At 37.4% G+C, this 12565-nt stretch overlaps 1 protein-coding gene and 1 long non-coding RNA gene across 2 annotated transcripts; one reads left to right on the top strand and one right to left on the bottom strand.

Moving 5' to 3' along the window:
- Positions 1–1772: 1772 nt before the first annotated feature.
- On the bottom strand, positions 1773–4316 carry LOC113672229 (uncharacterized). Its single transcript, XM_027188517.2, has 2 exons — positions 3383–4316; positions 1773–2830 (listed from the first exon to the last, which is right to left on the bottom strand). The coding sequence occupies exons 1-2, from the start codon at positions 3465–3467 to the stop codon at positions 2091–2093; spliced, it is 825 nt and encodes a 274-aa protein (XP_027044318.2). The 5' UTR covers positions 3468–4316; the 3' UTR covers positions 1773–2090.
- On the top strand, positions 2805–4197 carry LOC149041324 (uncharacterized). Its single transcript, XR_016179377.1, has 2 exons — positions 2805–2988; positions 3274–4197. It is a non-coding gene; the product is annotated as an uncharacterized LOC149041324 (long non-coding RNA).
- Positions 4317–12565: the final 8249 nt, after the last annotated feature.

Genomic DNA, 12565 nt, shown 5'->3' with positions numbered 1-12565 from the left:
GAAATGAGCATAATGACTCTAGGTTCTCATTCTCTGGTTAAGATGGTGCATGAGAAACATTTAGAACATAAAAACACGAGCAAGAGTCACGGCAATCGCCAGAGAAAAATAAATTTGTCGGTGCTTGCTGGTAATTAGCAGACATATACTAATTTTCAGGATATCGAAGAAATGCCACAATATTGACGACTGTTTTTTAGCTCACCCGCACCCAAGTTACAGATCGTTTCATATACTTGTTGAAACCCTCTGACTTCTAAAAATACTCATTGTCGGGAAACAAATACAATTCATCAGACAGCCGGGAGATATTAAATCAAATATACTACCGATCCAACTAATATGATTATCCGCAACTACTCCCGTCACACAAATTGAATGTTTTTGTGCATCTTGACCAAATTAATTAAGGTCAATTGGTAAATCCTTGAAATACGTTCCTTCTGTCAATCTAATCCTGACTTTTGATTAAGCTTTAAAGAAAGTTAAAATTGGCATGAAACACAGGGTTTAAATCGTGTCATAGTTTCCGTGAAACTCTCTACCCTGTACGAGTTACTTTTCGTGGCCAACCAATTTTGACACAGGAAAAACATTCGTCATCGGATGACAGATATTGACCTAATTAGACTGCCGATCTCACTAATATGACCCCCGGCGATTAAACGATCGGGCAAATATTTCGTGTTGCTATTACAGGCACTGATCAAACAAAGTCACCATACATCCAGTTCACATGGATATTTCTCGGTCACTTAACACCATGAAGCTACAGCATATCTTCAAAAACAAACCGAATTTGTGCCGCCAAGTTCAGCATAACATCCCATGAAATAATTTGGTCGGCTCTACAAGTATTTACGGAGGCGATTTAATTTTATCCTGGAAACAAACATTCGTCAACAGACAGTAGGAAAATATTGATCTAATACGCGTACCGATTTAACTTTTCCTATTTCTATGACCTTCAGGCAAACATCGTGCGTTGTACATTTAATTATAACTTTGGAGAATGCAATAGACTGAAAATTATTTTTATTTTTTTTACTTCCGCTTTATCTGCACCGTCATGCCGCGGCGGCAAAGCACCAATTAACACCAGATAAAAACTCAGCTAGGTCTACAGTTTATCTATTGCTTCAAGTCCTTCCAATGTGTTTGCTGAGTGATATAAATTAAGTGAAGATGTTACAATATCATATCGTAAGAAAAATCTTAACTCACAAGATAGGCACGACTTTTAAATGGCAAAAGAAAAAAAATACGCAGGCGCCCTCAAATTTTATTCATAGGCAATAACTTATCCATTTTGGTCAATAAAAATTACACGTGTGTTGTGTGCGGAAGTATCTGTATATGTCCACTATAACTGAAGAACGAAAGCTGTGATCAGTCGTTTCTGAAGTATTACTCGAATGGGGCAAGTTATGTCATGCAGTAAGCAACCATCAATGAAAAGATGAAATGGAAAATAAAGATACATCTGCATATGAAAGAAGGCTAAAATGTGACCATTTCTTCATTGAGTAGGGTTTATTTGAGTTTTTTATATGCGTTCAGCAACATATAGTAAATAAAATTGATCCGTTAACTGTGAACTATCTTTTTCTTGAGACGCTGGGCCTCATTTGATGGCTAATCTTCCCCGTTTCGCAGCGGGGTCTCAACTGAATGTCGACGTGAGATCTGAAAGAAGTGAGAACACCTGTGATCCAAAATCAAAGTTTCATAAGAGGCTCAGTGAAAATAAGAACTCTTCGCTATTGTCCTCATTTATTCAATTTATCCAATTGTTTAATACCACACATGAGCACCTCAGTTACAAAAATATAAGGAGGAATTTATATTGAATTTGTAGAACAAGTCTTCATATACTTGTAAAACAAGTGCATGGTTATGATGGTAAGTATTTCACTGAAAAATTAATTATTTCTTTACATCATTTATACAGGATGACAAAAACGGTTGGTGGCACCATATATACAAGGCAAGCTGACAGGAAGGGCTGAAATATTTGACTCCTTTTTATTCAATAAATTAACAGGAAAATTTCAAACATAGCTAACACCTGTGGGCTTTGGTAGTTTGAGCTAATGAAGAAAGCCAATTAAAATGCCACTTATACAGGTGGAAATGCTAAAATACTTAATAGAAAGTCCTTTAAAAGATGAAACTGCGTCAGATTTAAACGAGTCCATAACGTCACCACTCTTCGGCCAATCCCCTTCTTTGTTCCCTCTTTCGTAACCCTGATCGTCAAAGTCGCCTTCGTCAACACCACTACCATCTTCCTTATCTTCGTCTTCAACACCACTTCCATCTTTCTCGTCTTCCTTGTCATCATCACCTTCATCATCATCATCATCATCATCATCATCATCATTGGTGTTGTCGCTGTCTTCGTCATTCTTGTCGTCGTCATCGTCAACATCATCGTCGTCCTTCTCGTGGTCCTTGTATCCACTGTACCCATTTTCGCTGTAATTGTCATCTCCATCGCTTTCCTCATGGCGATTTTTGTCAACATTCTTACCTTCCTCGTCATCATCATCACGAGTGTCATCATCGTCCTCTTTTTCTTTTCCATCATTCTCACCATCCTTGTCATCCCCACTCTCATGACTGCCATCATCTGTATCTTTGTCGCTACTGTTATCATTTGACTTGTCTCTGAATCTACCTCCATTAACTTGGCCATCTGCATCATCTATTCCATAGTCCTTTTCTTCTTTTTCCTCTCCACCATCGACATCTCCATCGTTAACATCTTTAAGAAAATCATCATCCTTTTCGTCTGTAGGTAATCCTTGGTCACCATCGTCTCCCTCGTCTGTAAGGAAATGAGTTAAATACGGTATTGACATGTTCGGAAAAAGTTATCATTTCTATAAGATTGCCTGTCGATGTTCGATGAGTGGTCCTCGTATAAAAGTGAAGAAAAGGGGATCAAAACATGACACACGGCGATTATGGAACGTCAAAAGACAGGTTGGTAGGCTTCCTATTCTCCTCGGTTGTCAAACCCCCTAACCAAGATAATTTGATCAGCCTTCTAATTTTATAGCTGTTTTAAGGCTAGCTTCTTTAAAATTTCTAGTCTTGCTCATCAACCCACTGTTTAGGTTGCAGTACTTTGATTTTATCTTCCTTACTAACTACAAGAAGGCATACAGAAGATGGTTAGATTTATGGTTTTTTTTTTTTTTTTTTTTTTATGAAGATGATTAAATTAAGCAGTAAGAACAGATTTATCTTTTTTCTTTGGCTTCTCAGGCAGAAATAAAAATACTCTAATTCAAATTGAAGCAAAGCTTCCCAGCAAGCCGTTTACACGTCAAGAAATATTAACAAGACTGCATGACCGTTAACAAACATATCTCACCATCTCGCCTTTCCAAAGGTAAACCACAGAGTGGTTGGCCTAATTGCACCATGAAGAAAAGAAGAAGAAGAGCTTTAGAAGTCATTTTGCAATCCTTCCTCCTTGCGTTTGTCCAATTAATTAAGCGATGTTACTCGATCAACCTGCGTTGACCGTTTAGTTTACTAACGTTAGGGTCTCAAGTAGTTATATAGCACTGATACCCTTGATATTGTGATATTTTTAAGGATGCTAGTCAATATTCATTCAATACAGTCACGACCTTGACTAAGTAGTACTTAACGCCAGGACTAGAAAAAAAGGGAAACATTCTGAATTAAACAAGCGTAATTCAAACTTTTGTGTAATTTCATAGACTACAAGTCACCAAAATATAATTTTAAAGCTGCTGTTTGAATCCAATGTTGATTTATTTCCATGGGAACTAGTAATTAGCTCACAGAAACATCCTTGAACATAATACATTTGTTTTTGTTGTGATCATTTTCCTTGTAACCATGGTTTGACAACTTTTATTTTGCTGCAAGCTCTATGAAAAAAAGACTATTTCCACTTCAATCAGTATCATTTTAATCCTTTGAAGAGGAAAAAATTATCTCATAACCCGTTGTACCTAATTTGCTGAGTCTGATTAGCGCCAATGTCTTCATTTTTTGTCTTGATTTTTCCGTCGGATATTACTTGATGCGAATGCTATACTGATTGAAGAAGTTCAGATGTAAACCCCTGTTGATTAAGCCAGCGGAGAACAGCTGTTCATTTAGGTTGTGTAAGCAAACTATTAATGAGTAAAGATTATTTGCATTTCCTGTCAATCAGTACGAGGTTCCAGTCTCTGAAATAAGTTAAAAGTTTTGAAAGATTTAAATGCTGAAGGCTTTAACTCGACCATTTCTTTCGACTGGCAAAGTCAAGTGATACTGTATGGTCGTGCAAAGAACCTGTTTATTAAAATGGTGATCGATACGGGTTTCCAAGAACGAAATTAGACCGAATGGACGTGCCTTTGTGGCCTCGTTGCTAATCATGAAGGTTGCCTTACCTTATCACCTCTACGTATTATCAAACAATAGAGAAAAGACGTGTGAAAGCGTGACCGAGGGGTCTAAGGTGCTACTTTTCGAATTCCACCGCTGTCATTATTTTAGTAAGAAATATTTCAATTCTTCTCTCGCTTAGATATGACTAAAAGAAACATTTTTTCGTACTGTACAAGCAAACAAAAAGCCACGTGTATCACGTGCATTGAAAACTACAAGTGAAATGTTTTTCATAGGGATCGCGCAGCAAGTTTTCGAGTGGGGGGGCTAAAGAAGAATGCGAAAATTTTTTTGTTAAATTATTTTTTGTTTAATTTATTTTTATTCTTGCAAATAAGTGGGGGGGGGGGGGAGGGGCTAAAGCCCTGTTTCAACAAGCTCTCTATTAGCATTATATTTGGCAATGATTCTTTTGAGGGTTCATTTCTAATTGTCGTCGAATGAACACAAACTTCACCTTCTCCCGCTCTAATAAACATACTTTAGCCAAATCAATCAGAGATCGATATCATGATTCCTCGATACAGCGTCAAGTCTACCTTTTTGCAATACCTGACTAAAAGGCTTGTTCTTTCCTTAATTTGGGTTATAATCAAGAATTTCCATTCTTATTTCATCTATCCATAACATTAGAGTCTTATTTCTAAGGCATCAAATCCAATAATTCAAGCTATATGACCGTGAAATTAAATATTTTGTTGGGTAGTTAGGGTAGAATACTTTGAAAACCACGCGTGCTAACTGGAAGCAGCAAAAGTCTGTTCAGTTTATTTCATTCTCTGTGAGTGTCTCACTTTTATTACTTCAGCTGTTAGTACACGCTCTTAAATGCTTTATCGATAGTCATGTTTGGGCTTAGATGACAACTGACCTTGGCAGAGTAAACATATTTTTAGAATGCTAACTGAAACAATCTCACAACTGAAACATTCGAAATGAAAAACAAGGTATTAAACAAAACCAGTCTTCGAGAACCAAAACCTAAACAAACCCTCCCATTGAAGATTTTAAGCAAGGTCAGTGACAAACCCAAACATGAATAGCGATGACGATTATCATACGAGAATTAAGCGTTATCACAACGATCAAAGACGCACCACTCAAGAGATAAAGGTAAAAGTGAGGTACTGCAGAACATAACAAATCAAGGCTTACAAGAATCGCATAAGAATTTCAAAATACTCTAACAGGCCTAAACAATTTCCAAACAAGATATATCAAAGTTCACAAAACAACCAGCTGAACAATTATCCCATCCGGCTGTATGGTTTGTTAAGCATGTGTGCTCCGACAAAGCTTCATTTTCCCTTTTGCAAAGGAAGAGCGATGGTGAGAGTCGAAAGCGAAGTATTTGTCGGTGTGGGTAGGTTTACGATAAACACTTGTCTCTAAATTCCCCTGTGCCGCTCTGCACACATTTAAATAAAGAAAAGGCAGGTGTCTATCCTTTTCACGCTCAAGGGTAAATTGGATAGACGACCCGAATAAAGACCGAATACCGCGAATAGTCGCGAATAGTGACGAATAGTGCCGCAAAGTGACGAATAATGCCGCAAAGTGACGAATAGTAAAAATTAATTAATTAATAATGAAATAAAAATAGAACTAGCCGTTTCTAGCAGAGAGTTAGTGGTTTGAGCCTTGAAAAACGAAAGCCCCATGAGGCAACCGGCGCATGACGCTTTCTAGCTGACGAATTAGCGTAGATCGTAAAACTTGGATGATGCAGTGTCAACATATTTGAAAAACGTTCAAGGCGTGATTGCCACGAAGACGTCGATAAACTTCTCCAGTCAAAAACACTAACATACATTTCGGGCACAGGCATCCCAAACTCTCGATCTCTGATATTAAGTTACAATAAACGACTCAATTTTAAAACACAAACAACGAACATTTCTTTAGTGGGATAACTAAAATTAGGTTAACTCCGCAAAACACGACTCCGATTTCCTTCAAACTAAGATTAAACTAATTACTACAGAAGAGAGCCATGCAAAGCACTAGGTATATGTTTACCAGAGCTCATTCTCAGCAGGTTAAGCACGAGTGTGGAGTGTCTTGTTTTGCACAATAAACGGCCTTGACAGGTCACTAGAAGACCGGGGTTGGTAACGCGAAATATCAAATAGGGGAACTTGACTAAGTCACTTACTATTCGCGACTATTCGCAGTAATCGGTCGTTATTCGGGTTTTATCGCTAGCCTAGACGACTCCACTGAATTCAAATGCGATAGGAGGAGTTCCGCTTTATTTCCGGATACCGCTGAAATGACATCTTTGACATATTGTTCCCAGAACAAGGGTTTAAAGGCCCATTTCCAACCTTGATAAAACGCGGTCGTTTGTTTTTGTTTTGAACGACCGCTTTTGTTTAAATAGCACCACTGATTGGTCAGTTATTTTTACCTTGTCACGTTGTCTCAAAACACCTTCTACGTTTTCTCCCATGAATTTGAAGAGCTTGTTAAAATAATTCTGTTTAAAACGGTTCTACGTTTTAACCCGGCATGAAAGCAGATGAATCCATTGATTTTGTAGATTCCGCGGTAGTAAACGCTTATCGATCGGTTGTTGCTAAAGAGGAATACGAAAATCCTTGCGAGTATTTCGAAGAAGGTGAAAATGTTGATCCACCACGTTTTCATCCATTCATCAAATTTGCCATCCTTGTTAAATAGGACCAAGGGCTAGTCGAAGTTTCCTGCCCGTGGAGAGGAGCTTGCGCTCGAAAGAGTGGTCGAGGTTGTTGTCCATGCAAAGCAGCAAATAAAAATTGTAACGCAAACTGAGTGTCGCTGACGTTCCTGCAATGAAGTGACTAAACTTAAAATAATTAAACGTCCGGTAGTCCGATATTTTTCCATATTTCTCTTCGAAATCCAAAAAATATTTACACGAAAAGTTTCTACCTTTATTTACAATCCTCAAGTGGCTAAAGCCCTTTGTTCCACGTCTTCCATTACCATATGGGCAATGACAGCAAAGACGGGAAAGTCCATAGCTGGACCAAAAACCTGTTGATAGTAGGTGCTGTTGTATGCAAATTGTGTGGTTTTAAGGCAAAGGACAGCAGATAAATTATATCCTCCACAGATAAAGAAGTTCTTTGTCCTAGGGACGCGTCTCCTTTGAGTCTCTCCTCCGCGACTTGAACTATACCAAAACATTTTTCCTTAACTTCCAGAAACCAGTTACATCTAGTAACACTCCTGATGAGAAGGAACCAGCGACTGGTTTTGCTGTTATTCCTTACATTCAGGGTGTTACGGAACCCATCAAGATGATTTTGGATAGCCACAACGTTAAAGTTGCTCAAAAACCTTTCCAGACTTTAAGACATATTTTTACCAAACCTTAGGATCCTGTCTCGAAAGAACAACGAACAGACGCTATTTATTCTATTCCGTGCCATGACTGTGATCACGAGTACATCGGACAGACCAAAGGTCAGTTTCGTATACGTTTGCAAGAGCATCAAAAAGCCGTCTCCTTTTGCAAAAAAGAAAATTCAGCTTTGTCGGAGCACACACGCCTTACTAACCATACAATTGGGTGGGATAATTCTGAAATTATCACTACTAATCGACGTTACCAGCACCTTTGTTTGGAAGCCTGGCATATCAACTCCGCCTACGCTCCATCAAATCGTGATAATAACGGCTTACTACCTGACGCCTATTTTTACACCTCGTCAGAAGAAAGGGCAGCTAATTAGCGAGCAAATGAAACAACCACTTATTCCAACGTTTAGACCACCCCTTATGATGCCACCAGACAGGAGTGTCGAAACGTTGGGTCTATGAATTGTAACTTCTCAGTTACATTTATTAAATCTGTAAACTAGAGTAGCATCAAACCATGTCTGAATATCCAAGCACTTAGTCAGAACATTTCTAATTTAAGTAGTTCATAACGATTTTAATTTATTATTCATTTCAAAATGTCTTTATTCCTTCGAGAAAAAAAGACAACAACAACAAAACCTGCTATCAGCCCCCATCTTAAATGAAATTTTTACTGAGAGACACCACTTTAGGTGTTTATTGTATCGTGAGGAAATATTGTTAATACCAGCTGAGAAGTTTATAACCCCAATTAAATTTTTTCGGTTCACAATCATGCAAAAATATATATCACTTTGGAAATTTCCGACGTGGGTGGTAACGTTTTTCTTTCGCAATCGAGTAGGTTATGCATTTAGCTTAAAAGGCCTTCAACAATTCTTCAACGAAGGGTCAAAGAGGCAATCCATATAAGACTTCACCCCAACAACATCAATAGGGATAATGTAATCGAAATACCCAAAGCCTGGACACCCACGATCAAAGAATTCAACAGCCGATCAATGCGGACCTATGAGGGAGCACCATCTAACTTCCCGAATAATGAGGATTGAAATGCACCAACGGCAGCGAAACAACGTGCTACAAATAGCGACACGTAAACAATTGACCTCGTCGCCTGATGAAGAAGTCGCGATCAACATCCAAAGTGACTCCATCGTGAGACAAACGAATAAAGTTATTTTATTACAAGTCTTACATTGGAGAACAATGACCTTAAATTGGTACTTCTGCAGAAATTGACGAAGTGGGTTATAGATGGAAGAAAGTAGAAAAAATTCACTGATAGCAGATGTTGGGTCCACTCCAAAGAAAACAGGGGGATTTCCAAGAGCATGTCTACACTTATAGCTACAAGGAAAAAAGTAAACTACGGAAAAAAATCGATGATCTCACAGGACTTGATACCATTTCGCACGCTCTTCTAAATCGATATGGTACTCATTAATGTTGTAATATTGAAAGGAAATTATTTGAATGTATAACATACATGTGAAAAGAGATCAGCACTAGCAGATAACTGACAGCAAATTTCCTCCTCTCTTAATCCATAATGTTTCTTGGAAACAGTATTATAATGTCAGACAGAGCTAGCGTTTCAAGAAATTCTAAAGCTTGTTAACTCTTGTTCTATTTTTTTCCTAATTAGCTATTTTATGTAATTTTATTGTGTTAGTCTCACTTTCCACTCAGTTCCTGAAAGTCTTGTTGCTATCTCTGGAAGTACATATTAGCGATGGTAAAGACTGTTCAATTTTGTTGTTGTCGTTGCTGGTTGTCTCTGAAAGTGCATATTAGCGATGGTAAAGACTGTTTTTGTTGTTGTCGTTGCTGTTGTTTCACTTTTTGAACAAGAAGTTACCACGAATTTCAAAATCACTTCGTAGAGAATTAGTTAGATTATAACTAAGTATTCAATTTTGTGCCACCTCAGATCACGGAAAAAATGGCGAAGAGAGGAAGGTAAATCAGTAATTTAATTAGAATCTTTATCCTGTCACTTTAGTCATTGGAAGAACAATTCTAATGCAAAAAAATGTGTTCAAGAGCAGTGTCACCTGAAGTCTCTGGGATCAAAGACGTTCCTGACGTGGGCTGATGTTCAACGAAATTATTTTATGCTACTATTTACCACATAAGCTCTGGTAATAACATAATATACCCTCGCCTTGATTTCGAAACAACACAAAATGCTTGAATTTTACTTGAAGTTAAAAAAAAAATTCTTAAGAGCCAATACCATGCTTCTTTGTTTCCATTTTTGTCATTCAATTCGTTTTAACAACATTATGAAGGTTACCATGGCATTGAATAAGGTCATGGTTTTTTACGATAACTTGGAATGTAAAGGTTAAAAAAATATGATATCAATACTGTTTGAGCGTATCTAAAAATATTTCAGACCGCAAACTGGGAAACTTACTGAACATGTTCGCACACTCAGTGGTTCTCTTAATTTTTCGTTGTCATTAGCTTGCATAAATACTGAAAGTAAATTTTAATTTTGATACAATTTAATTAAGTTTTCATAATGAAAGCGATCTTTTTTTAGACGGACACTTGTATATTGTCCAAGTGGTGTAATTAGAATGGAAGGAACATTATATTAGCATTCTGATGTTTCACAAGAAAATTTTCTCATTTGCAAAGTGGACATCACTATTAAAACAAAAGCCGTTTATTACCTATGGCGATTGTTTCTCTGGAAGCAATCTACTTCTTTAGAGTAAGAACTTCTGGAGTATTTTTTTTGAACTGAATTGTTAGTAAAGCTGTTCTCCATTTGAAAGCGAATATGTCATTAAGCCACAGATCCAGTAAAATTGTTGGACGAGAATCCAATCGTTTCCTTAACAGCTCTCTTCGAAAAAATGTTGTTTGCTGAGAAAACAGGAAAGCTTTTTTTCATCAAGTGTGTAGTTGAAGAGGCCGTTTGATTGGTTCTCAACTACATATTTACTTAGCAGTAGCATATCAATCTTGTATCCAAAAATCATGATTAAGACTGTTTTACATGTTCATGCACATATACATTTTGTTTCAAAGTGCTTCGACGCTTTATAGCCGTTCTTTCAATTGAACAACATGTCAATGTTCTAGTGCTATTGCAAACGCATCTCAACTTTCTCTATAAAGCGAAGAGGGTGATCGTTCCTTCACATATTGATGTTAAGGTACCTTTGGAAATATAACACAGGTTGCCTTGGCACCTACTATAATAATGGTTGATTTAAAAGTTCAAAATACGATTTTAAGGCATAGTCCTTCTATTTCAATATACTTCGAACCATGTAAAGAAAACTTACATATTTCGCACGCACAATCAGCAGAAGCCTCTTCATTTTTGTTGTCGTCAGCTCGCGAAAACTCTGAATTTCTGATCTGATTTTTAATAAAATCATTTTCAAATCCTATATAACATCGTTTTTAAACTGAAAGTTGTATACTTGCCCAGTTACTCTAGTTAGGATGAGGAGACATGATATTGACATTCTAGTATTTCACAAGAAAACTATATTATAATTTGCAATGTAAAGATCACTTTCCAAACATTAATTTTGATAACTATAGTGAATGAAACTCTTTTGGACGAAAGAACGTTTTTCATTGAATAATGAATTTGATAGGCGAGCAAATGTATTTTTCCAAACTACAAAAACGTAGCAAATTTACTAACACAAAAATATGCGATCTTCCATGATCCTTCACTAGACTATCAACCGTTAAGAAAGTTCAACAGTTTCGTGAATTCTATGGTGAAATAACTTAATCTTTTGCCAAAACTAAAGCCAAGATATCACTATCAAGTTCATTCTTCTCTATGCTAAAGATCCAAGGTCATGGAGACCATTTCAGTTATACCCTGCAACCTAACTGCGTGAAGCTACTTTTCTGAAGCGGATATGTTAAGAATGGATACGAAGATAAATGGAGCTGAATCCTGTTAGGAAAGAGGAATAAATTTCAAAAATAATTGGTTATTGATGGCGTAGGGTAGCTTTACAAATTTAGGATTAAAACTAACTCATTAATTGTTGTCATGAGAAATGGATAGAGCAAGTGATAATGATACGACTCTTGTGGTTCACTTGTGGCACCACATGCCACGTAAAGTTTTAAGCCAATTAAATTCGAAGATCAAACCCTGCCCCACTACCCCCTTCCGACCATATCACCTTTTTTAAGACAGTGGGCTGAAATACAATTTGCACGATAAAAAATGTGCATTTGTTGCCTGACGCTTCCGTCTCCTCAAATAAGTTATATTACTGAAGGTATTCAAGATCACGTTTGATGTTAAGTTACTCGCCTCCAAAATAATAAAGCACGCTGAATACTGGCGTTTTGCAGCCGTTATAGAGGGATACTACCAGTAAAAACCTCTCTCCGACATATATGCTCCCGAATCAAACGTTTGGCTTAAAAAGTCGGTTAGAACGATTAGTGCTGGTTATGAACCTGTTTCGTGTAGTCCTTGAGTATAGTAATTACCTTTTGGCCTTGCTCAAAGCGGAACTGCAGTAAGCTAATCCATCGAGAGGTTATTGATAGCTTTACATTGTACAGGTATCATGCCGTATCATGAAAGGTGCACCCATCAAGAAATTGGTATCATTTCTGCCGGTCTATGGAAGAACAGACCGCAACGTGTGTCGGTGGGGACTGGATTTTTTATGGTTGCTTGCTTGTGGACTGTCAACTGCCACGCAGCTAATACGTTAGCTATTCTCAAGAATGAATTTAACACTCTCTCCTAATGCGACCTGCATGTCAACAACGCAGAATATGGAGAGAG

The sequence above is a fragment of the Pocillopora damicornis genome, chromosome 8, assembly GCF_964200805.1.
Source record: "Pocillopora damicornis chromosome 8, jaPocDami1.2, whole genome shotgun sequence".
In the NCBI taxonomy this organism is placed as follows: domain Eukaryota; kingdom Metazoa; phylum Cnidaria; class Anthozoa; order Scleractinia; family Pocilloporidae; genus Pocillopora; species Pocillopora damicornis.
Note: the sequence above shows the minus strand (reverse complement) of the source record. Positions and strands in the feature narration are given on the sequence as shown.

What these genes read in the sequence shown, in the direction of transcription:
- LOC113672229 (XM_027188517.2), bottom strand. Translation starts at nt 3,467, where the DNA reads ATGACTTCTAAAGCTCTTCTTCTTCTTTTCTTCATGGTGCAATTAGGC. An exon ending in ACCTTTGGAAAGGCGAGATG is followed by an intron (nt 2,831 to 3,382) that starts GTGAGATATGTT and finishes ATTTCCTTACAG; the next exon opens with ACGAGGGAGACGATGGTGAC.